We start from the raw sequence: 25,864 nt of genomic DNA, 5'->3' as shown, positions 1-25,864 counted from the left end.
GGGAGAAGGGAAGGAGGGATAAAATTTGGAACTCAAAACTTTAAATAAAAATGTTTATTATTAAAAAAAAGATTTGTGATTTCATTGGTCTGAGTCATTGATTCAGATTATAAGATTTCTAACCACTTAGGTGGGTTTAAAAAATTGCTAAGGTCAAAAATTTCACTACCTTGCAGCCAATCTTGTGATCAAGTATCTTTAAACTTGACATCTTCAGACAAGAGACAAGGTAGTCCATTATCAGGTTCATATTTTCTTTATATCTGCCCTCTACTTGAGGGTCAACTCTAATGCTAATTGAGTTAATATCTGGATCTAATGTTTCAAAGTAGGGGAGTATGCGATGCATTTATATTTTGTGTGTGTTCCTCTCACTGCATTTCAGGAGTTTACCTTCTTGGGATTAAGAGACATACTTAAGTTTTGTGATTTAAAAGATTCCTACTGGTTTAGAGTCTGCCTGAAAGAATTAAAAGTAAATAGACTAGGTTTTTGGTTTTTTTGTTTTGTTTTGCTGGGCAATGAAGGTTAAGTGACTTGCCCAGGGTCACACAGCTAGTGTCAACTGTCCGAGGCTGGATTTGAACTCATGTCCTCCTGAATCCAGGGCTGGTGCTTTATCTACTGTGCCACCTAGCTGCTCCCAGTAAATAGACTGGTGAAGACTATAAATAAGTATTATCATCTATTTGGTTTAAAGTCGATTGTGATTTTGAAAATAATGTTTCTGTTGCTTATTCTCTAACATGTTGCCACAATATATCATTTATCCTTTTAATAGGTGGAAACAAAGAAGAGCTAAGTTCAGGATGGTACTAGTGAATGCTAGGATACTTGGAGATTCTTAGATGCACCACAGGAAACACTTGGATAAAGCTGTATAACAGATGCTAATTCGGATCTGACAAAATCCTTGCACTTATTTCAAGTGTAGCACATTTTCTAGGGGATATAATTTTCCTCTTTGTAGATGAATAGAACATGAAAAAATGCTTTAATCATACTAGCAATCAAAATACCTATATGTCAGAGAACTTTTGAGAAGTTTAACTTATCTTGCAAGGATGATTAGAAAGGCATGTTTGCAACATAAATGAGATACCTTAAAGTCATTGCTCTACTGAAATGTTCATGTTTGTTCATAATAAAAAATTTCATCATAAAAGTCTATGATAAAAAAGATAATTTGTTACAAACCTGGGTGATCAAAGGAAATAACAGTATGCTTTTGGAAATGTTCATCCAGCTGAAAATCTAGCCCTTTGAGAATAAAAGGTTCAGCTAAATTAGGGTAATAGGTCCTAAAATCTGAAATGTCACTGAAATTGAAATATTTGTATGTCTCACTTAACTCAATAGGCATCTTCCATATTTAAATTAAATCATATCAATGAGATAATATATAGTTTATGTATATGGAGCAATCATATCAATAATCAATGTTAAGAGAATATAATGGATAATTAACAGAAACACAACTTGCAGATTCAAGTTGTAGGGTTTAGGTCAGAAGGGACATTCCAGAAAGTTTAAGCAGCCTTAATCAGAGTCACACAGCACTAATTTGTGGCAGAACCTGGACTAGAATTTCTAGTCAAGGGCATTTCTATTAAGCTTGTATTCTTTTTTTTTCTTTTTCTTTTCTTTTTTTTTAGTGAGGCAATTGGGGTTAAGTGACTTGCCCAGGGTCATATAGCTAGTAAGTGTTAAGTGTCTGAGGCTGGATTTGAACTCAGGTACTCCTGACTCCAGGGCCGGTGCTCTAACCACTGCGCCACCTAGCTGCCCCTTAAGCTTGTATTCTTAATTCTGAAAATCTTGATGTATAAAAACCCCACAAGACTCTACTGATAATTCAGGAAGGCATGGACACAAAAGTGAAAGTGGTGGATCCAAATCTCCTAGGAGATTCTGTAATTAAACCATCTGCCCGTGTATCATGCTAACTTCATTAGGACACATAATGTTAAAATTCATGCTCTTGGTAAATTAAAAAAACGGAGTTGGTTCTCTCCATTTTTTTTTGCATAGTTTTATTTCTATTCCTTTATTCAAAGTAGTTAAGAATTCTTAAAAGAATTTTAAATATGAATAAAATGGAATACACCGTCTCCAAAAGTTTTTTAAAAAATTCTTCTGACTTAAAAAGCCAAATTGGAAATGCCACATTTTTAAGGGAAGGGGAACATACTAAAAAGATTTCTAATTACAAACAGAAACTCAGCTGTTAAGACTCCTGAGCCCTTACAATTATGTTTTTATAGGACATGCAAAAGTTAAATTTCACCCAGCTTCTAAGTTGTCACAAATTAATGAATAAATTAAGGAAGTTTTTACTATTTATGAAAATGTTAACAACAAGAAACCAAAAAAAAAAACCCCAAAAAACAAACCCCCCCAAACCCTAGAAGGTAATTTTTTTTTAATTACAAAAGGTTTTGTCATCATAGTGTTTCCTTAAGTAGGGAGCTCTCCTAAAACAACCATGATATGATTTAATTTAAATATGGAAGATGCCTATTGAGTTAAGTGAGCCATACAGAGATAACTCGCAAACCTTCAAGTAATGGACTGTGAAAAATATCAACTGATTTCAAGAAATCTTCTATCGGGGCAGCTGGGTGGTGCAATGGATAGAGCACCGGCCCTGGAGTCAGGAGTACCTGAGTTCAAATCCGGCCTCAGATACATAACACTTACTAGCTGTGTGACCCTGGGCAAGTCGCTTAACCCCAATTGCCTCACTTAAAAAAAAAAAAAAAGAAATCTTCTATCATAATTTTCAAACCCATAGGGATGTCAGAAACCACTTTGAACAGTTCTAGAATTCAATCAGAATTCAAGGACTGAACATTCATTAGCTTTTTGCTTGGACCTGAAAAACAGAAGTAAGTCTTGGACATACATCAAGTTTACTCTTCTGTCTCTGAGCCAAACACATTGGTATCATGCCGCCTAAGCCAATTCAGGCAAAATAGCAGTTGGTGGTCTGCCAACTCATGATGAATTAGGTGAGCTATTTTTATGTCTAGGAGGTGATGAGGAAATTTTGAATAGAACAGGGAGAAAGGCTAGAGAGCAAGGGTTATGAGTTAAGATCCCAATCTATACCTCATCTGACTCCCAGAATCTAGAATTGGCTGTCTCAATAGCTGGCAAGAGAGTCAGTGAATTAAAGCGATTGATCGCACTTTGGCAGAAAACTACTGAAAGAAGATTACAACAGGACGGATAAGTCACAAATAAAGGAGAAAGTGGAAGTTTACCAACGGGAGACTACCTAGCATCAGTAACCGCCTGAAAGAAATCCCCAAATGAAAATTTGCAGGAACATCATAGAAAAAAATCCATAGTATCAAGGTCAAAGAAAAAAAATACTTTAAGTAGTCAGAGAAAAAGAGTTCAAGTACTGAGGAACTACAGTTAGAATCTCACAAGATTTAGCAGCTACCATTATAAAGGAGCAAATAATATAGAAAACAAAGGCAAAAGCTTATAACCAAGAATAACTCACCTAGGAAAACAATGTAATCCTACAGGGGGAAAATGGACTTTTAATGAAAAAGGACTTCCAAGCATTCCTGATAAAAGATTACAGTTGAGTAGAAACTTTGAAATATAAACACAGGAGTAAAAGAGAATACAAGTGACCAATAAAGATGAAGTGTCTGCATTCTAATGAGGAGAGAAATGATAAAAGCATCCTGATATCTATAATGTCCTGTGGAATCACAGAGGGAGTCCAATAAGATGGTTGTTTTGGGATTAATTTGTGTTATGTTGTGATTACCTTGCAAAAAGAGAAGGAGACGTGGGAGGGGGGAAGCATACAATAAAAAAGAAAGGAGAGGAATAGGAGGGATGAACGTATTTCCTCACATAATCAAGGGGCACAGATAGAAACCTATACAAATGAGGAAAGGGCAGGGGAAGTAGATGTCACTTGAACCTCACTCTGAATTGATATGGAGTGAAGTGAGCAGAATAATTTATACTACAACAACAACACTGTAAAAAATGTATATTTTGAAAGACTAGAAACTCTGACCAATGCGATGATCAACTATGACTCAGAATGCTGCTTCCCTCCAGAGAGAGAGGTGATGGACTAGATAGGCAGAGTAAGACACATATTTTCGGACATGGCCAACCTGGGGATTTGTTCTGCTTGACTGGATATATATTGCAGAGGTTTCACCCCCCCATTTAGAAAGTTAGATTCTAATTTTGCATAACTAAACTTAGAAGATAATGGGGTTCATCTAGGCACATTATCCTTCATTTCTATCACTCAGAGCTTTCCTTTGTGTAGTGCTTTACTTTTATTTTATTTTTTTTTTTTATTATTTTTTTTTTTAGTGAGGCAATTGGGGTTAAGTGACTTGCCCAGGGTCACACAGCTAGTAAGTGTTAAGTGTCTGAGGCCGGATTTGAACTCAGGTACTCCTGAATCCAGGGCCGGTGCTCTATCCACTGCGCCACCTAGCTGCCCCCAGTGCTTTACTTTTAACAATTTTGTGCAACAGGAAGTGTATTTTTCTTATTTTGCAGAAGAGAAAATTCAGATGCAGAAGCACTTTGGCCATGAGCTCACCGTTGTTGATGAGTTATTTCAGTTATGCCTGACTCTTTGGGCCCCAATATGGGTTTTTCTTAGCAGATACTGGAGTGGTTTGCCGTTTCCTTTTCCAGGTCACTCAACAGATGAGGAAACTGAGGCAAACAGGGTTAAGTGTCTTGCCCAGGGCCATACTGCTAGTAAAGTGTCTCTGAGAATGGATTTAAACTCAGGAAGATGAATCTTCCTCATTCCAAGTCCAGTGTTCTGTACACTACACTACTTAGAGGCCCTAAGCTTACCATAGCAGGTTTCTAAAGTAGGATGTGTGAACCCAGGTCTCACTCCAAACCTAGCACATTGATAATTATTTAGAATCTAGACCAAGAGCTCCTAAACTATTCCTTGAACTAAGTTTTAAAGTACTCAAGATTTTACCACAAGATGAAAAGAACATAATGACAATAACAGTTTTAGAAAGGAGACAGGAGAACTGCTGACTTGGAGATGAATCACAAAAAATTTCAAGGATGACAAATTTCAATAGTGGGGAAATTGATGGTCTGGATGAATCCCCCAGACATCAACCCAATTATTCCCTATTATAACTTCTTCCCCCGGAAGTTACATGAATATTGCCTTCAATACTATGTAATTACAAAATATTATATGATCACACCTTGAGTTTTAACATATCATAAAAGTATTTTATGTAGCATTTTTAGAGTTCAAAGGGTTTTTAAAACAACAAAAAAACCACACCAATATACTTATTTTTATAAATCCATTACTTGTTACATAGTCTATTTTCATATTCAAGGAAGCAAATAGAGGATCATAGGCTCTCAAATTGGAATGAATGTTATAAGTCCTAGAGGATTGGCTAGTAAAGTAATCATCAGGTTATACTGATTATTATATATGAAGACACTACAGTATAAATGGCAAAAAAACTTAAAGAAAAAGGGTCTGGAAAAAACTTCCCGGATCTCCCAGCTACAACTACTTTAGCCATGAAAAAATGAAATGCTAAATTACTCTTAAGTTAAAGACTCTCTACTTAAAACAAACAAACAACCCCCCCCCCCAAAACCCCCCAAAGCACTGTAGTGTATTTTAATCTTCTTTAGCACCACTTATTGTCCAAAAAGAATAAAACAGTATTTTGTCCTAGGGAACATAGAAGAGGAACGACTGTCTCATCTGCAATATCCAATCTACTGAAAAAAGTGTCAAATACCTTTGTTTTTCTTTTTCTTCTTTTTTTTTTGGCAAGGCAATGAGGGTTAAGTGACTTGCCCAGGGTCACACAGCTAGTAAGTGTCAAGTGTCTGAGACCGGATTTGAACTCAGGTCCCCCTGACTCCAGGGCTAGGGCTCCCTCCACTGTACCCCTTCACTGCCCCAAGGTGGCAAATACTCAAGCCTTACTTGCCCCTTCCCCCAAAGTACTCGGGAAATGTCCTACCTTGGTGGCTGAGGGGACCTAGGTTTTGGCTTTTCCTTTTCTTTTTCTCGCTCTTTTTCTCTGTCCCGGTCTCTGTGCTGTCTATCTTTTTCATCTCTCTTGGCTCGTTCTCGTTCCCACTCTTCTTTCCTCCGTTGGCGTTCTTTGTCCCGTTCTCGTTCTCTTTCTCGCTCTCTCTCCCTTTGCCGCCGTTCCCTTTCTCGGTCTCTCTCACGTTCCCGTTCCCGTTCTCTCTGTCTATTTTCTCTCTCTCGCTCCCTTTCTCTTTCCTGAGTTAAAAAAAATATACAACACAATTATTTAAACAAATTTACTTGATTATGAAAGAAACAAAGTTTATAATTTCAAATGGTAATTAAATTTTGAAGTTTCCTCTGAGAAAACAGGGAACAATGATGTTGTTGCTGGGCACAATGTTAAGGAATGGATGAAACATTAAACAAGATTTGTACAAAGATTGGATCCTATCCAGCCCTTTGGAGTAGCACCAGGATACTATTTTGGAACTTTTCTCTATTCGGATTCTAAAATGTTCAAGTCTATCATGGTACAGGAACCATGATGAAGTGCTCCCTCATTTTCAATTCAAACCACTGCATAAATGAAAGGAACTGGTTTTATATTGCCTTGCAGTGATCTCTTTCCAGAGCATGTACATCCTTATCATGGCCATTCATCTTTTCAGAAAATGAGAGGAAGCTTTCTACCTAGTGTTCTAAGAGACTCCTTCTGGTCCCTAAAAGATGGACTTTGTCTCACTGCATTAGAGCATCCAGCCTCGACAGCTAGGACAAGAACAAAGCTAACCAAAAGAGTTTTTCCCTAACACTAAGGATAGCCATCCCTTTTCTATGTGGTCATCAGGCCAAATTAAAATTACTTTTGTTATGTATTCTAACTTTTGTTTTGAAAGCCCACTACTTTATAATAATATTTTGTAATAATACTGTAATAGTATTTTGTAATAATAATAATAAGTCATGCTGGTGAGGATAATATATCTGACAATGGCAATAGCTTCTAGCTAAATTTTAGCTAGGCATATCACAATTCAAGATGATAGATGAATTATGAACAACCTGCAAGTATCTGGCCATGGATGAGTTATTCACAGATTTAGACTACAAAATCAATCTGAACTAGCTGAGTTTAAATTATGCAGCTTTTAAAATATAAGAAATACAGTTTGAAATATTTAATTTATCCCAAGAAAAAAAGTGTTCACAACTCAGATCTACAAACTGGCTATAATGAGATGAGAATGAATGATAACTAATAATTAGTTAATAGTATTTAGTGACAATATTTAGTACTTTGTGGTACCCACCACAAATTTAGGATTGGAAAGGTCTGAATGAATTTTTTTTTTTTTTCAGGGCAATGGGGGTTGTGACTTGCCCGGGGTCACACAGCTAGTGTCAAGTGTCTGAGGCACTGACTCCAGGGCCAGTGCTCTATCCACTGCGCCACCTAGCTGCCCCCTGAATGAATTTTAAGTAGAAATTCTGGACATTCATTTTAGTGTGATAATTTTGACACTCTGCCAATAAAATTCAAATAAATCTTATACAAAAAAAGAGTAAAATTATAATGAAAAATAAAAAGGCCCACAATATACAAGAAAGCAAAAAGTTTAAAAACGTATATTCTATTGTTGAAATTTGACTGTCATACTTACTCGATAATTATGATATGGTTCCGTTTCTGTGTATTGCACTCTGAAGTTCTCATATTGTCCACCACGCCAAAACCGTTCTATTTCATAATCATAATAAGGATCTGAATAAGGTTCAAGTCTGAAGGAAAAAAAAAGACTGAAAATAAATTCTACTTGTAGGATGGAGGAAAAAATCTGCATGCAACATTATGAATAAACAAGCATTTACTCAGAACCTACAGTGCCTAATTGTACTGTATGCTATGGAAGACACAAATGAAATTATGAACCCCAACCACAAAATGCCTATGTCCAACTGGAGAGACAAGCAACATACATATAAAACAATCAGATAATAAGAAAGTCTATAATATAGTACTCAGTATATAGTATGGACGATAAGCACTAGAACTGGAAAACTAAATCGAAATGACTAGAGTAATCAAGGAAGGCTTCCTTCCACAAGTGGAATTTGAGATAAGCCAGGACATAAAGCAAGTAGATCTTCTTAATTAAGCAGGTGCTTTTGTTTAATTATTTATTTATTTAGATTCCCCCCACCCCCAACCCCTTTGAGAAAGCAAGCAACATGATGCCCACTTTGGGGTTTTCAACCAATTGACTGGAATCTTAAAGGATCTCTGATCCAGTAATCTTTTTTCCCTCTTTTTAACTGGGGGAAGAGATGAATCTATCTCCAACTGTTCCTTAGTGTTCTTAATCATACCCATGGCTTCAATTATTATCTTATTTTAGATGACTTTGAAATCTGTATTCTGTTCTGACATCTTTCTGGAACTCTAGTCTGGATTACACCATTATTGCCTCAGTAACCTAGGCCTGAACCTTAAATAAACTCTTCCCTCCTTCCTAATCTTTCCCCTAACATTGCCATCTAATACACTTCTGTCAAATATTGCTAATTCTACCTCTTTGATATTTTGCAAATGTAATCCCCTTCCTTCTTCTCCCAAAGCAACCACTGTAGCACAAGCTCTTATCCTGGAATACAATAGTCTCCTAACTGGGTCTATGGCACTGAGCATTTTTACTTCTCTACCTTGCCCTTTTAACCACTGCCTGCGTAATATACCTAATACTTGAATCCTGGGATTTAATCATGTCCCTCATCTGGTAAAAAGAACTGCAATCACCACCACCACAATAATAATAAGAAGCTTTAGTGGTTTCCCAAGTGTGTATAGGATAGTCCTAAATCCCTTGTTCTGACATTCCAGGACCTGATAAAAGCTGGCACCAACCTAACTTTCCAAACCTCAGCACTTCAGCATCCACTGGTGATAAGACTAGGAAGGAAGGGGAAGAAAGTTTCTCCCTCCTTCAAGACACAACTAAGGAGTCATTGCACGAAGCCTTCCTCTTTCCCCACTCAGCTCTAAGAAATATATCCTTCAAGTTTTTCACAGCATAGAACGTCAGGCCCATTCTTTTTTTCTGATCACATTCTGCCTCCCATTAGTTATTTGTATATGTATCTCCTGATAGACTGTTAACTCTTTTGAGAGCAGGGATACCTTTAGATACTTCATCTGTGAAGCCAATAGCACAATGCTTAGAACACACCAATCACTGGTATAGCTGATGAAAAGAATCAATACTGGTGATGAAACTCAAAGAGTTAGGAGAAATGAAGGAAAAAATAAGGTTTTTCTAAACAAGAAGCCACAGGCAATGCTTGAGTCACTTATGTCCTCCAGCTACTAGTAAGTAAGAACAGAAGGAAGTATGACAATAGAAGAGATGAAAGAAGAAAGAACAGGTCTGGTTTTACAACAACCCATATGATTCACTCACTTGCAACAACCTGCTTACTTGCTCAAGACCTAGAAACACCCAGCTAGGTATCAAGAAATCTTAGTTACTGGGAGTTTCTACTACCCATACAAGCAACTGGAAATGGCATCAGTTGCCCAATTTAGATCTGAACTCTTAAACTGAAAACTCAAATTGGAAATGAATCTAAAACCCCCTGAAGATATAATTTCTCACTTATTTCTCTATAGTAGCAGTAGACAAAGTTTACTAACCAGAAAGCAGCCACCTTGCTTAAGTTAAGTGGAACCATAACACACCAACTAGTAAAACTACGCTATAAATTATAAGTTAAAAATTCCTTAAGCAGGAAATAACCTACTTAGTAACTTTTTTATTATTTTTCTGAAGCATGCCTCACCAAACTATCTAAAAGATAAAAGTCTTCTAGCTTAATGTAGAGCTATCTTCAAAATCCTTGCTTATGGGGCAGCTACGTGGCGCAGTGGATAGAGCACCGGCCCTGGAATCAGGAGTACCTGAGTTCAAATCCGGCCTCAGACACTTAACACTTACTAGCTGTGTGACCCTGGGCAAGTCACTTAACCCCAATTGCCTCACTAAAAATAAAAAAAATTAATTAATTAAAAACCCCTGCTTATGCTTCATTTGAGGGAAATGTTGATGGCAATTAGAGAGAATCCAAACTGAAAATCCAGCTTGGAAGTTTTGCTTCCATCTTCAGGTCCTGTTTTTCAAAAAAACAAAACAAAACCCTTTGATCAATCTTGGATGAACTACCCACTCATTCATTCATTCATTCATTCATTCATTCATTCATTCATTCATTCATTCATTTATTTATGGCAGTTTAACTTCTGCTCTTGCTGGGATGCCCTCTTCCAATCTGTTCTACATGCTTTCATTTGTGTCACTGGTGCCAGTTTTTAAATACTATGTACCCATGGTGCCATTTCTAATTTGTTTCAAATATCATCTACTATGCTTACACAGAGTTCTTATTTAAGACAAACATTTTAGGGCTAAGCATATAAGGAAGTTTTTCACTTTAAGGTATAGCCAAACTATACCTAATTATGTACTTTTTTTGGGGGGGAAGGTTCATTTAGCATTTTATTTTTTCCCCTATTACATATAAAAACAATTTTAACATCCATTTTTAAAACTTTGTGTTCCAAATTCTCTTCCTTTCTCCCTCTCCACTCTGGCCCTTTAAGAAGGTAATTCAATATAAGTTATACATGTGTAGTCATGAAAAACATTTCCATATTAGGTTGTGAAAGAAAATAGATTAAAACTCTCAAGAAAATGAAGTAAAAAAATTATGCTAGAATCTATATTCACACACCATCTTCTTTCTCTGGGGATAGATCACATTTTTCATCATAAGTTCTTTAGAGTTGTCTTTGATCATTGTATTGTTGAGAATAGCGAAGTCATTCATAGCTGATTAACTTTGTAACATAGGGCATGCATCAGCTTATGTAAATCTTTCCAGGTTTTTCTGGGAGCATCCTGCTCATCAGTTCTTATAGCACAATAGTTAGTATGTCATAATCACATACCACAATTTGTTCAGCCATTCCCCAACTGATGAGCATTCTCTCAATTTCAAATTCTTTGACACCAGAAAAGAATTGCTATAAATATTTTTTGTACTTATAGGTCTTTTTTCTTTTTGTTTTTTATCTTTTTTTTTGGATATGACCCAGTAGTGTTATTGCTAGGTCAGAATATGCATGGTTTTATAGCCCTTCGGCCATAGTTCCAAATTGTTCTACAGAATGGCTTGAATCAATTTACAACTCCACCAACAGTACATTAATGCCTCATTTTCCCCATACTCCCTAAAACACTTGTCATTTTCCTCTGCTGTTCTATCATCCAATCCAATGGGTATGGGGTAGTACCCCAGAACTGTATTGATTTTCATCTTTCTAATCAATAGTGAGACCATTTTTTCAATATGACTATAGATAGCTTTAATTATTTCATCTGAAAACTGTTCATATCTTTTGATCATTTATCACTTGGAGAATGGCTCTTATTTTAATAAATTTTACTCAGTTCTTTATGTTTAAGAAATGAGGCTTTTAACAAACCTGCTTCAAAAATTTTTTCAGTTACTATTGATAACTGTATTTTCACTCATCCTATTCCCTTCCTACAACACCATTTATTCTATTCTCTATTTCCTTTCACCTTGCCCCTCCTCAAAAGTGTTTTGCTTCTGACTTCCCTTTCCCCCATCCCTTTCCCCTCTTACTTTCCTGCAAGGTAAGATAGATTTCTATACCCAACTGAGTGTGTATGTTATTCCCTATTTGAGCCAATTCTGAGGAGAATAAGGTTCACTCACTCCCCATACCTCCCTTATCCCTCCTGCCCCCACCTCTGTAAACTTCTTCTTGCTTCTTTTATGTGAGATAATTTACCCCATTCCATCTCTCCCTCTTCCTTTCTCCCAATGCATTCCTCTCACCCCTTCATTTTATTTTTTAAAGATATCATCCCTTCATATTTAACTCCCAACTGTGCCTGTTGTTCATTTATATTCCATCCAACTGCTCTAATATGAGAAAGTTCTTATGAATTACAAGTATCATCTTCCCATGTAGGAATGTAAACAGTTTAATCTTTTAATATCCCTTATGATCTTTTTCCTGTTTACCTTTTAATGCTTCCTCTTGAGCCCTGAATTTGAAACTCAAATTTTCTATTCAGCTCAGGTCTTTCATTAAGAATGCCTAAAAGTCCTCTCTTTCATTGAATGCCCATTTTTGACTCAGTTTTGCTACACAGATGATTCTTGGTTGTGATCCCAGTTCCTCTGCCCTCTAGAATATCATATTCTAAATCCTCGGATCCTTTAACATAGAAGCTGCTAAATCTTGTGTTATCCTGACTATGGCTCCACAATACTTGAATTGATTGCTTCTGATGGCTTCCAATATTTTCTCCTTGACCTGAGAGCTCTGGAATTTGCCTATAATATTCCTGGGAGTTTTCATTTTGGGATCTCTTCCAGGAGGTGACTGGTGGATTCTTTCAATTTCTATTTTATACCCTCTGGTTCTAGAATATAAGGGCAGTTTTTCTTGACAATTTCTTGGAAGGTGATATCTAGGCTTTTTTTTGATCATGGCTTTCATGTAGTCCAGTAATTTTCAAACTATTCTCCTGGATCTATATTCCAGGTCAGTTGTTTTTCCAATGAGATATTTCACATTGTCTTCTTTTTTTTCCTCCCCATTCTTCTGGCTTTGTTTTATTGTTTCTTGATTTCTCATAGTCATTAGCTTCCATTTGCTCAATCCTAATTTTTAAGGAGTTATTTTCTCTAGTGAGCTTTTGTGCCTCCTTTTCCATTTGGCCAATTTGGCTTTCCAAGGCATTCCTTTTCTCACTGACTTTTTGTACCTCTTTTATCATTTCACCTAGTCTGTTTTTTAAGGTGTTATTTTCTTCAGTATTTTGTTGTTGTTGTTGTTGTCTCCTGTTGACTCTTTTTTCATGATTTTCTTGCATCACTCTCATTTCTTTTCCCATTTTTTTCTCTACCTCTCTTACTTTATTTTCAAACTCCTTTTTGAGTCCTTCTATGGCCTGAAACCAATTTATATTTTTCTTGGAAGCTTTGGATGTAGGAGCCTTGATTTTGTTATCCTCTTCTGAGGGTGTATTTTGATCTTCCTTGTCACCATAGTAACTTTCTAAGGTCAGAATTTTTTTCTGTTGTTTGCTCATTTCCCTAGCCTATTTCTTGACTTCTCTTTGTTAAAGTAGGATTCTGCTTCCAGGGTGGAAAGCATATCTCCCCAGGTTCAGGGAGTTTGTGCAGCTCTTTTCAGAGATACTTCTAAGGATTTATGAGTTTTTAGGAGCTTCTTAGCTAAACGAGAGATCTTAAACTTAAAAATGGGCAGGACATCAACATGAATTACTTAGGTGACATTATTTTTTGTGTATACTTTTTGCTATTAGGATGCTTCTGCTAATGGTACCTTAAATCTGAAGTTCAAGAATCAAGATGGCAGCTCCTACATGGAAGGACTGTGTCTATAATATTACCTTCCACCATTAATTAGTTGTCCATGTCAGACTGGTTGAAAAGCCATCAATTTAGATCAGTTCATTCAAACGAATAGTATTCTCTCCATTTTCCAAAGTGATTTTTAAAATCTTAGATTATTTTTAAAAACCCACACATGGGGCAGGTAGGTGGCGCAGTGGATAGAGCACTGGCCCTGGAGTCAGGAGGACCTGAGTTCAAAGCCATCCTCAGACACTTAACACTTACTAGCTGTGTGACCTTGGGCAAGTCACTTAACCCCAAATGCCTCAACAAACAAACAAACAAACAAACAACCCCACACCATATGGCCTAAATTCAACTATTATTTGTACTCTAGAATACTGTCACATGTGCTCCTGTTCCTGTTAGGAGTATATGTGTATGTACATATATACACAGTAAGTTTCATAATGTTTGGAAAGTACTATATAGTCACTGGACATAACATGGTACAGATGTAACGAATGGAGTGACGCCACCTGCTGGGGAGTTACTGTAGGAAAGCTCTGCCATGAAGAGAAGACGCCTGAGGGCAAGCCATGTGGTTTTCTTTGGCATCAGGAAGTGACATTTGCTCGTGGGTACTTTCTATAAAAGAGGCAAGGCTTGCTCTCTCGCTCTCTCACTTTCTTTCTGGAGGACCTCAGAGGGGAGAGGAGCTAGAGACATTGGCTCACTGAGATAGACAGCTGAATCTAGGCCTCTTTCTCTCTCTTCACCAAATTCTTATTCTCCTTAATAAATGTTTAAAAGTCTAACTCTTGCTAAAGCTTCTAATTTATTGGTGACCACTCATTAGATATTTTAGACAGACTAGCTAGAATTTTAGCCCCTTACACAGAGCACTTGGCTTGGAAGTCAAGGGATCCAGGAATTGAGGCTCTGACACAGTGTGGCTTTGGGTAAAACGCCTCTCTCTGAACCCCAGTATCTTTATCTGTTAAATAGGGTAATTATGTTAGTACTGGGTTGTAGTGAGGAAAGCTGTGTGTTTTTTTTGGGTTTTTTTTTTGGGGGGGGGTGCGCAATGAGGGTTAAGTGACATGCCCAGGGCCACACAGCTAGTTAAGTGTCAAATGTCTGAGACCAGATTTGAACTCAGGTCCTCCTGAATCCAGGGCTGGTGTTTTATCCACTGCACCACCTACCTAGCTGCCTGAGGAAAGCATTTTTGTAACCCCTAAAATAGTACATAAGGGTAAATAATTTATATTATCATTATCAAAGGCAGCTATAGGAGATATTTAACTGGAGGAAGTTTTAGTGCACCTCTGCTCCATCAGGCCTTGGGGGCTGACACATCATTAATAACAGAAAAGACAAAAGGCAAACAGTAGGTATGGGGCTTATCTGGTGAAGCTAATAGTTTACCACTCTCTTTTGAGAGCAAAAGGAGACCTAGGCAACACTTTCTTTTATTATTTATTCAACAAAGAAGACCTAGGAACCTACTATGTGCCAGGCATAAATAAAAGTCTCATTTCCATTTTTGCCTCAGCCATTAAAAGGGAAATGATAGGACTGAGTTTTGTTGCCGGGTTGGGTTTTTTAAAAATACAGAATATTAACGTATCTCTCGAGGCCATGCTTGCATATATTATCATTTCAAAATATACTTAAGAAATCAAGGGTCAGTTAAAGTTATATGACTAAATCCTAGACAAATATCTATCAGTCTCATTCATCTCTAAGTTTTTATTTTCATTTAAATTCATGAATATAATTCATGTTGATAAACGATGAATTTTTCCATGACAAAAGGTAAGAAGTGACTAACTACAACTGGGAAGTGCTGACAAACCAATTTGGACTGTCAAAAGCATTTCAGTTTATGCCAAGTAACTAGAATGAACCAAAATGATTCTCTCTGGCAGAAACCTGGCTTTGGGGTGTTTTTTAAGCCTGAGAGGTGATACAAATCATAAACTCACAGAGAAAAGCTGTGACCCCACTAGACTATAGAAACAGCTTTTTGCTGCCAAAAGCACGCTCCCATAATCAAAGTTTCTAGCAACATGGTGGAGAGAAACAAAGGCAGCAGTGTTGGTTGGCAGTGGATCTGTAACCCAACCCCCAAGTCAAGGCTCTCTGTGCCTTCTGTGTTTTGTGTTAAGCTCTACAGATTTCCTGCTTCCTGATGTGACCATGCAGAGCTGAGGGAAGCAGAAAGGAACACAAGGCTCCTGGAGCAACTACAAGATATGCTCTCAAGCTCGATGGGAACAACAGATGGCTTACTGAAGGGACACCAACTACAGCACAAAGCCCCAATAATTATTTAACAGAATCTGAATAAAAGAAAAGCCAATTGCTGCTAATACATAGCCAGAAGTCATTTCAGAGATGCATAACATATTACACTAGAACCAAATTAATACACTCTAGGTAATCACATGAACTTAGACCTACCAACTTACTACTACTGCACAGGTATTTTTCAGATAAATAGACATTTCAAAAAAGAAGGTAAGCAATTCCTCTCCCAAATATCTCCCAAAGAGTTCTGAGAATAACATAAAGATATATTGGCATTTTCTTCCCACAAATCATTAAAGAAAAAAAGGTTTTCACTTCTTACGCTGTATCTCTGACATCTCTAGTAATCCGATAATTCCATTCTCTGAAAAATTCGTTTTCTTTGTCAAATTCTCGCTCGTCTTCTCCAATGGTCACTGTAAACCTTTTTTCTTCAAAATCAGGCTCCTGCTCTTTTCGAATGGTAGCCTTTTTTAATACCTACCATTGCAAGAATAAAATAACATATAAATCATTTAAAAAGAAAATACTATCACAATAACTGATGGGGGGGAAGGGAAAGGGGAAAAATTAGCAATCACCTGTATTCTGGTTTGGCATCTAGCACTCCCAGAGACCCTAAATGGGAAGGATGCTAAAATTAACACAGCAGTCAGGCAGAAGCTGCATGATGGTGGAGGTATTTTTTTTTTTAATGCCTATAAGCTTTGTGAAAGAATCAAAGAGCAGAAAAGTATCCAACAAAATCACAAATCTCTGGGACTCAGTTTCATTTGTAAAATGAGGGGTTTGGATTAGATCTTTAAAAGCCTTTCCAGATCTAGATCCCACAATCCTAAATGTTTACTGGTTTTTAGAGCAAATAAGCAAATCGAGTTCTTGATTAAACTACTGGAGTTGCATCCAGCTCTCAAGACAGGCCCACCAAACACAGCCATAGATTTAACTTACATTCCAACAGGCAAAGATCCTACCATGACCCATAAATATTTTGGTGGTTGCGCCAAGAGACTGAAAATATTCAAGGAGCAAAAAGCATGAAGTGAAGAGAGAGTTAGAATGGAAGACAAAAAGGCTCATAACAACAGGGCCAACACTTAACTATTCAAAACAATTGCTAAATGTCAACATAATTGTTAAGGTCACTCAAGTTTTTAAAAAGTGGGGTGGGGGAAGAAGGGGGAAGCAAGAAGGAAAAGGAGTGTAGTAAGATAAGACAGGAAAATACATTTTAAAAGGTATAGAGGGTAGAAAAATGCCATGAATAATTTGCTCATCAAGTTTTTCCAGAGATGAGGTCACATCCAAAAAAGGGGGATAACATTTTATCTATACAGAGACTGCGAAGAATTTTATGAAAGTTGAGGAGGGGGATTCCTAGCCACTGGAGGTTAAGTAAGGCTGTAGCTACAGACGTAGGTCAACTGTATTTTGTCAAATTTTCTTTAGTAGAAATTTGGTTTAAGAGCAGGTAAAACCTTCTAATAAAGTATATTTGCACAAGACACCTGACAATTACTGGATTTGGTTTTAATTTCAGCCAAATATCGAACAAGTAATAACTCATTTATATAGTGCCTTAATGTTCAAATATTTTCCTCATAACCTTGAGACATTCTATCTTGATTTCCATTTTGCAGATGAGGAAACTGAGACACAGATAGACGAAGTGATTTGTTTATGGTCAGTCTCACAGGAAGTATTAGAGCTGAGACTTGGACCTTTCAATTTCAAAACCATTGCTCTTGTGACTACATCACGTAGTCACAACATCAAAACAGTAAGTGTGCCTAGTCTTCTCTTCTATGTAGGTTGTAGTGTGTCTTTCCCAGGGGATGAGCCCATATGACCTAAGGAAGTCTATAAAACTTAAGGATATACTATTTATGTTTCTCTTTTAAAAAAAAGTAAATTAAAATGAAAGATACAATTAGAACTATAGCATTTAGAACGGGGAAGAACCTTTAAGATCATCTAGTCCAACCCCATATTTTATAGATGGGTAAACTGAGGCCTAAAGAGGGGAGGGAAGTGACAAACAGGTAGCAAGTAGCAGAAGCAGGATTCGAACCCAGGTCCTCTGACTCCAAATTCGGATAGCATGAGTCCACAGAAGTGTGAAAATAATTCCCAGTGGCTTTACTGTGTTTCATTTCATTCTCTCTGGATCAGATAAATGCTAATAATGAATTTTAGGCAATGAAGAAGACTACATTTCTCTTTTCAGGTTTTCTGCTGTCCTTTTACCTCCTTTGCATGCCGGAGTCCTCTCTCCCAGGCACTCTCTGTTGGGGGTTCTGGAGGTGGTGGAGGCAGAATTTCATCAACAACTGGTCCACCCTGTTAAAAAATTAACGAAAAAAGTTAAACCTTTATTAGATGCTAGAAAGTAGAGATGACAAATATAGCCTTATGTAACCCAACTTGCATTAAAGCCACCTTGATAAATCAGATATCTAAGACTATTGAGATGTAGAAACCAAGAATTTGAAAAACATTTCACCTAAAGCTGCAAAAATGCCTTCTTACAACTAGAGAAGTCTACAGATTTAGGTTTAGGGACACTAATAAATCTCAGAATTTCTTATTCAAATCTACAAAGCTTTAGTGGAAAGGGAAGTTCATACCCAAGGATTGGCAGGCATCAATGGATGAGGTCCAACAGGTGGTGCACCATTGGGTGGAAAGGGGTCTGGTTTTGTGATCAAAGAATAGTTTCCTTTGTCATTCACTCCAGGATGAATAAACCTACAATTCATCCCCCATGTACAGTGACCTGTAAAAACATAAAATCAGGTAAGAATTTGTCCAAAGCTATTTTTTAAAAAATCCTACTACCTAACAGATCTATATAGGATACAGAAATTCAAGATACTGTACGGTATTTCATAAACTCTAAAGGCACAAGTAAGTATTCCTTCCTTTTTGGTTAAAGCCTATCAGTTGGAGCTCAAACTGATTTTCCTGTATGGAATTACAGCTACTAGTATGAACCTTCAAATAAAAATAGCACAATAAACTCAGACATCTGTCCTTTTTTTTTTATGAGGCAATGATGGTTAAGTGACTTGCCCAGGGTCACACAACTAGTAAGTGTCAAGTGTTTGAAGGCCAGATTTAAACTCAGGTCCTCCTGAATCCAAGGCCAGTGCTTTATCCACTGTGCCACCCATCTAGCTGCCCCCTCATCTGTCTTTAAAAAAAAATAACTGAAGTTCTTACAAACTATCTCTTAATCATAATTTGGTCTGAAGGATGAAAAATACTCATTAAATAGATAGTTAAGAATTATAATATAAGGACCGAATTACATGTGTAAGAAACTGAGTATATGAATAATATACTAGAAATTATACCTTCAATATGGGAAGTGAGGTCAACGAGCATTTAGGAAGTACCAAGCACTGTGCTAAGCTACTAAGGGCAGTGGAGAAGAGAGAGAAAAAATTAAAACACACATGCCCTTGCCAAAGAAAAACTGCCAAAGGTATGAAGATCCACCTATAAGCAATAATCTGGAAGGAAAGTATCACATCCCTCCTGCTTCAGCACAAGTGCTAGGCACATTGGATCTATGATCATCAGCTTCTGTAAGCAGTTAAAAGGAAAGCAAGAAGATGGCCCTGAAGCAGGGAAGCAAAATGAATTGTGTTAAGTGGCCTGTAATATTATAAATCCTACTTTATCAGCAAGTCAGAAACAAATAAACAAAAAAATTCAGGGAGGTGTAAGTCACTCTGCTGAAACAGAGCCAAACTCTACAAATGGAGACTACTGTGAAAATATGGCTATTCTTGGCCCTGATCTGCTCATGCTCTACACGTCTTAAAAAATAAGAGGTAGAGATCCTATCTTAAGAAGTTAGTTTTAAATAACATTTTTTTTAAAATCCAGAAAGAACTTAAGTGTCATATTAAAAAAAAAAACACCGAAACTCTACCAATATTTTAATAAGCTACAAGTTATTAAATGTTTCCACTGTAATATTTCCTACGATAAAGTATATGACATGATTCTCTAACAATGTAACATTTTCAAAATGTATACTGCTTAAAGATGTAAACTAGAATTTTAACTAGTTTTTCGTTGATTCTTTGGTGCAACGGCATCTAATTAGTTTAAATCTTGTCTCCATTTCCCACTTTTCCTTCATTAAGCCTGACTGAGAAAGAGTTGGTTTTTATAAATAATAAAGATTTCCAAAAAAATTATAGAAGCTACTAAAATAAAACCATTTATTTTCATATGTCCTATTGTTTAGCTTTATTTGATGGTAAGCCAAAGAACATGACATAAATAAGTATATAATTCAAAGCTTTCAACAACCCATTTTCCATTGTCTTGATTAACAGGAAGACACTTTAATATTCAAAGATTCTGATATCTTCAGGAATGCATTGTTTTTGTTTGTCCTTCTTTCTCGAAGAGGACCATAACATCAGGGAGGTGATATCATAATTTGCAGTGAATTAGATTTAAGTGAGGCAGGGCTGTGCAAAGTCACCAGCCTCATTCTCTCCTCCAGAGCCATCTGGGTCCAGTAGCAAGATATACATTAGGACGACGGGAGATGGCCCTGGATGTCTGACGCAATCTGGGTTAAGTGACTTGTCCAAGGTCACACTGCTAGTAAGTGTCAAGTGTCTGAGGCCAGACACTTTGAACTCACTTCCTCCTGACTCCAGGGCCCATGCTCTATCCACTGAGTCACCTAGCTGCCCCTTAGGAATGCATAAAGTGAAGCTAAAGAAAGAAATCAATTCCATGGCTATATTTTTATGTTTTTTTTTTTTTTGGGGGGGGGTGTGAGGCAATTGGGGTTAAGTGACTTGCCCAGGGTCACACAGCTAGTAAGTGCCAAGTGTCTGAGGCTGGATTTGAACTCAGGCCCTCCTGAATCCAGGGCTGGTGCTCTATCCACTGTGCCACCTAGCTACCCCATGGCTATACTTTTATACAACCAATGTGTACTTTAAACACAAAGAAGAAAAACTAAACCAGCAGTGGTTGAAACACAGGAAAGAACCAATACAATGAATGGAATTGGTCCACATTTTACAAGGAGTATGAATTAAGTCTAAAATGTGACAATGGAAATTTAGAAAAAAATGTTCAATTCACTTAAGTCTTAAATTCAAGGAAAACAGTATTTGTGAATTGAAGGTATGTTTAAGTATGAAGCATTTTGTAACTAATTTACAAATCATTTTCCATGGCTATTTTGTTTACTTTTATGTAGGATGGTCATTTACCAAACTAGATAAGTACTTTATAGAACTACATAATTAGCTTGACTGTAAATTATAGAATTTTGTAGAGTAATTGAGCAAGTAAAATAAGGTAACTAGACTTGAAGCTCTCTGAAGTGCCTTTGTACTCTTTATGTCATGATCCCATGATTGTTGAGAATACCTAGTTAATTTGTATCTGAATATACAGAAATAGTTCATCTGCATTTTTAGGGAATGAAGTTTTCCGGATGATTGAAGCTTACCCTTTTTAAGAAATAAATTTATTTCAGTCACCTATTTTTCCAAAACACATTACATACTTCCCAGCTTTCTTAAACAGAGTATGCTGAATATAACAAACTTTTCTCAATAACTCCAGCCACCATCATGATTATCAATTACTGTTCTGTGTTATAATACCTTTAGAAACTAGAGTTCTATAGGATTATTCTGTCTCTCTACACGAGCTAGTCCCAGACTTGTCTATGCTTTTACGTGGATAGTTCTTTGGTCTCCTAAAGCTGACATAGGTTCCACTTCTTCCTAAATGGGTTGCTGTTCATTTAACCATGTTACCTCACACACAATTTCTTGCCTGAAGTATAAGGATTTCTCAACAATTATTGACTCCTCATTCAAAATCTATTTTCCCTTATTTGTATTATAGATGGTTGATCCTGCCAGGAAGTAAGATTTCCATAAAAGCCAGAGGACTGGGGTGGGGAGTAGTACTATATACCAAATACGAATAGATTAGAGTATTATTTTAACTAGTTATCTGCTAATTAAACTGAATTAGATATTGGACTAAAATAAAAAGAAGATATAACCTATGGATTAAACCTCTGCATTAAGTTATTTTTAACTTAAAGTTATATAAGGAGCCTGGCCAGTGAGAAGTCATTTCAGAGGAAGAATCAGAGAATCAGAATTTTAGAATTGGAAAAGAATTTAGACGTCTTCCAGTTCTATCTTCCATAACAGTTCCAAAGTTTTCTTTTGACCAATTTTCTTCTTCAAAATTCTTAAGCTATATACATTTTATTGCAGTCTACATCAAGTTCCCCACATGCAAAAGAAATCAATCGAGCTTAAATCATGACATGATTATATGATTTGGGGAGAAAAATTATATCACAACCAAATCATTATTTGCAATTAGGTAAATCTGAACTTTAATCTTAAGAACAGAGGCTGGAGATAAGAGTTTCTGGCATTAATCAATGAAGAAAAGGGGGATCAAGAGGGTAGGCTGAAATGAGTAGAAGAAAAAAACATAACACTTTACAACCTTAGTAAGGAAGAAAAAATAAGATCAGAGCAAATAAAATGGTTAAAAGAACAGGATATGCCAGGCAGCCTGCTAAACAAATTCATTTCATATTCATAATTTACAAGTGAATTTCTAAATTACAAATGAAAAGCCTTTCCATATGGAAAACAAACAAAAAAACAAAACAAAACAAAAAGACAACCAACGCACACAAATCCAAACCTAAAGTCTCTTCTCATAGTATCTTTTTTTTTTTTTTTTGGTGAGGCAATTGGGGTTAAGTGACTTGCCCAGGGTCACACAGCTAGTAAGCGCCAAGTGTCTGAGGCTGGATTTGAACTCAGGTCCTCCTGACTCCAGGGCCAGTGCTCTATCCACTGCACCACCTAGCTGCCCCTTCTCATAGTATCTTAAAGCAAGTTTCAAAGTAAAAATAGAAGATAAAAGAGAAGAAAATAGGTGTTAGTCCAGATTTTAAAGATTAAGATCTTATCAAACTTCCACCTGATGTTCCACCTAGAGTCATACTGTTCATTTCATAGAGAAGAAAGATCACCGTTTCTTTCTGAGGGCTGCTCCACTTGGAAATCCACGCCGAGAACGTTTCTGTTGCATCCTGTTGAAAGGGGGAACCCACCTTATAGAGGTGGGACATGATCAAAGATAATACCTTCAGAATCTGGCCTTGTAAAAGGGGCCTTATTCACCTTTCCTTATGAGAAGCATTTGTTTTAAACAAAAAATTTTCAAATAAGGTCATGGGGCCACAATCATTTCTATATTGTCAAGTGCATGGTGGTTATTGTATAATCACTTATTTTATCAATGATCATTCAAATTCCCATGGGGAGTGGGTATGGGTAAAGCAGGGTATGGTATCAAGACACACAAGATTTTAAGATGCGTCATAGCACAGACCCCTGAGAATATCATTATATATTAAGGTTCCAGTGTACTCAACACTGTCCTACTCTTAACAATGACTACAAGTCACTTTCAATTCCCTGGGGATGCAACAAGCTTTACAAATGGTGGTTTCAAGCAACCTGGACTTCATATACAATTACCTTTCATAAAGAATCGGCAGGTGGGACGAGGCCTCACCTTCCTATCACTAGGATCCTTCACTTCTCCTTCTTCCAGATCATCATCCTGAAACAGAGAATAAGACGACGTAATAAGAATTCTGATGACAAAAGTTCCTTTCACAACAAAGCAGGAGAGAGAAAGCTGACAACACAACACCACTGTCACGAAGATAGACATGTAAAAAGCCAGTTGCTCCAAACCTTGGCTAATTCCATGGGTGAGAAGCAGGGTAGAAGACACGCTTCTGACACATTCCACCTCTGTGACTATGGGCAAATCATTTAATCTTTCAGTGCCCCAAGGTACTTTCTAAGGCTACTGAGATTATAGACCAGTTGCTGATCTATACCTGTAGGGAAGTTCCAGATATTAACATGAGAATCTCAGGTTGAACTTCAAAAATACAAACCAACGCCACCCTCCTTTCCTTGGGAAAATTTGTAAGGGATGAGAAAATTTGGCTTGTTAGGCAAATGACTAACAAGTTTTGTACTTTACAATTTAATCAATTTAAGGTATGCACAGAACTTTCTTCAGAAATCTGAAGTAGATAATACAAGTATCACTATTATCACGAGTTTAATAGGTTAACAGGACACATTTTAAAAGCATAAACATTTGTAGAATTTGATTCTTAACTGAATAATGGAGGCTATAAGTTCTAGCATATTACCAACAAGGACTTGTATATGACGAGTAAAAGCCAATATCCATGTCATATATGACAACAGGAGGCTGGTTCATTATACCAAGAATGAAAATTAAATAGATGGGCATAAAACACTCAGGAAAAGCTTTTACAGGTTGATAGCATGAGATAATATTTGTAAAGCACTTAGCACAGTGTCTGGCACATAGAAGGTGCTTAGTAAATGTTTGGCTTCCCCCCTCCTCTGCCCAAGTTGGGCAGATATTCTTTGGAAGATTTATGAAAAGATTGAACAGGAAAAAGAATCACATAGGATGAGAGAATGTAGACAAGCTGTTATTTGCATTAGTGGAAGGAGCAACACTGATGAGAACATATCCATCAAAGTAGTGAAATAGAAATATCTGTACTATTTTATCTATCTTGAAAATAAGACATTACTGTGCTACATTAAGGGAAAAACTTACATCAAGTAAATAATAGTAATTTGTTTCATATCACTGTTATACAGAATTATTCTTCTACTGGGTAAAAAATATTGTAGGTTTGTTATTTTTTATTTTCTAAGAATAAATTTTAAGTACAAAACAGTTTTGAGATTATGAAAACCTTATTTAAACAAATTCAAATGAAAGATTTCTAAGGCTAATCTTTCCTAAGGAAGTTGATAATTTCTTTAATTTTTATGGAAGAATCAAGTTCATACTGTTATAGCAATTTAAAACCTCTTTCGCCTTCCATTTTCCACTTAGCTCTTTTTAAAAAAGATTCCCTCATAAAATTATGTGATCATTATACCAAAACCCTGATGTAGTCATTTAATATCAAAGTTAATCTACTGAAAATGATTAGGCAGTGAGGATGAACAGTATGTTAAAAAATTCTCAATATAGTCCCTTAAGAAACTGTAACAAAGTGAATTCACTAAAATAACAAAAGGTGACCTCAAGAGAATTTTTTCCCTCTGTTCAGAGAAGAAAAACCTCTTTTGAAAGGTTTACAGCCACTTGACTCTTCCTGTTAGTCTTAGAATGCCAAGTATTGATAATGAAATTATACACAGTGAGATGACACAGTCGACAGAGGGCCAGGCCTGGAGTCAAGAAGACCCAAGTTCAAATGTGGCCTCGAATCTTACTAGCTGTGTCTCTGGAATGTCATTCTATCCCCTCAACTGTAAAATGGGGGTCAAAATAGCACCTACCTCACAGGGTTGTTGTGAAGATCAAATGAGATAATATTTGTAAAAATATTTAGCACAGTGCCAGGCACATGGTAAGCAGATGCGTGCTTTTTCTCAGACCTCTCTTCACATACAAACACATACATATAGACATACATACATATGTGTGTATATATGTTAATATATTATATTGGAAAATATGTAGCTATTATTATTATTGTTATTGTTTGTTTTTGGTTGGGCAATGAGGGTTAAGTGACTTGCCCAAGGTCACAGAGCTAGTAAGTATCAAGTGTCTGAGGCCGGATTTGAACTCAGGTCCTCCTGACCCCAGGGCTGGTGTTCTATCCATGGTGCTACCTAGCTGCCCCCTATTATTATTATTATTGGACAATAATTTCCAGAAATGAGTACATGACAAATACTGTTAAAACCATTAAGAAGTGAACTGAAAATGCTTTTTTTTTTTTCCGGGCAATGGGGGTTAAGTGACTTGACCAGGGTCACACAGCTAATAGGTGTCAAGTATCTGAGGCCAGATTTGAACTCAGGTACTCCTAAATCCAGGGCCAGTGCTTTAACCACTGCACCATCTAGCTGCCCCCTGAAAATTCTAATGAGATAAAAAAAT

General features: G+C 36.7%; 1 protein-coding gene across 9 annotated transcripts in view; it reads right to left on the bottom strand.

Moving 5' to 3' along the window:
• ZC3H18 (zinc finger CCCH-type containing 18) overlaps nucleotides 1-25,864 on the bottom strand; it is a 97,578-nt gene that overhangs the window by 55,597 nt on the left and 16,117 nt on the right. For 6 of the 9 annotated variants that reach the window (XR_006354743.1, XM_043982548.1, XM_043982547.1 and 3 more), the window contains 7 exons: nucleotides 23,380-23,464; nucleotides 22,869-22,949; nucleotides 18,436-18,584; nucleotides 18,056-18,148; nucleotides 16,131-16,288; nucleotides 7,705-7,822; nucleotides 6,027-6,295 (listed from right to left, as the gene is read on the bottom strand). Coding sequence is in view for 8 of the 9 variants with exons in the window: in XM_043982548.1 (XP_043838483.1) it covers nucleotides 6,027-6,295; nucleotides 7,705-7,822; nucleotides 16,131-16,288; nucleotides 18,056-18,148; nucleotides 18,436-18,584; nucleotides 22,869-22,949; nucleotides 23,380-23,464 (953 nt within the window). In the remaining variant the exon portion in view is untranslated. The remainder of the gene's footprint in view (nucleotides 1-6,026; nucleotides 6,296-7,704; nucleotides 7,823-16,130; nucleotides 16,289-18,055; nucleotides 18,149-18,435; nucleotides 18,585-22,868; nucleotides 22,950-23,379; nucleotides 23,465-25,864) is intronic. The other 3 variants (XM_043982552.1, XM_043982554.1, XM_043982551.1) reach the window with 2 other exon arrangements.

This window comes from Dromiciops gliroides, chromosome 2 (genome assembly GCF_019393635.1).
Source record: "Dromiciops gliroides isolate mDroGli1 chromosome 2, mDroGli1.pri, whole genome shotgun sequence".
In the NCBI taxonomy this organism is placed as follows: domain Eukaryota; kingdom Metazoa; phylum Chordata; class Mammalia; order Microbiotheria; family Microbiotheriidae; genus Dromiciops; species Dromiciops gliroides.
The sequence above is the reverse complement of the archived record's forward strand: the minus strand, read 5'-3'. Positions and strand labels throughout refer to the sequence as shown.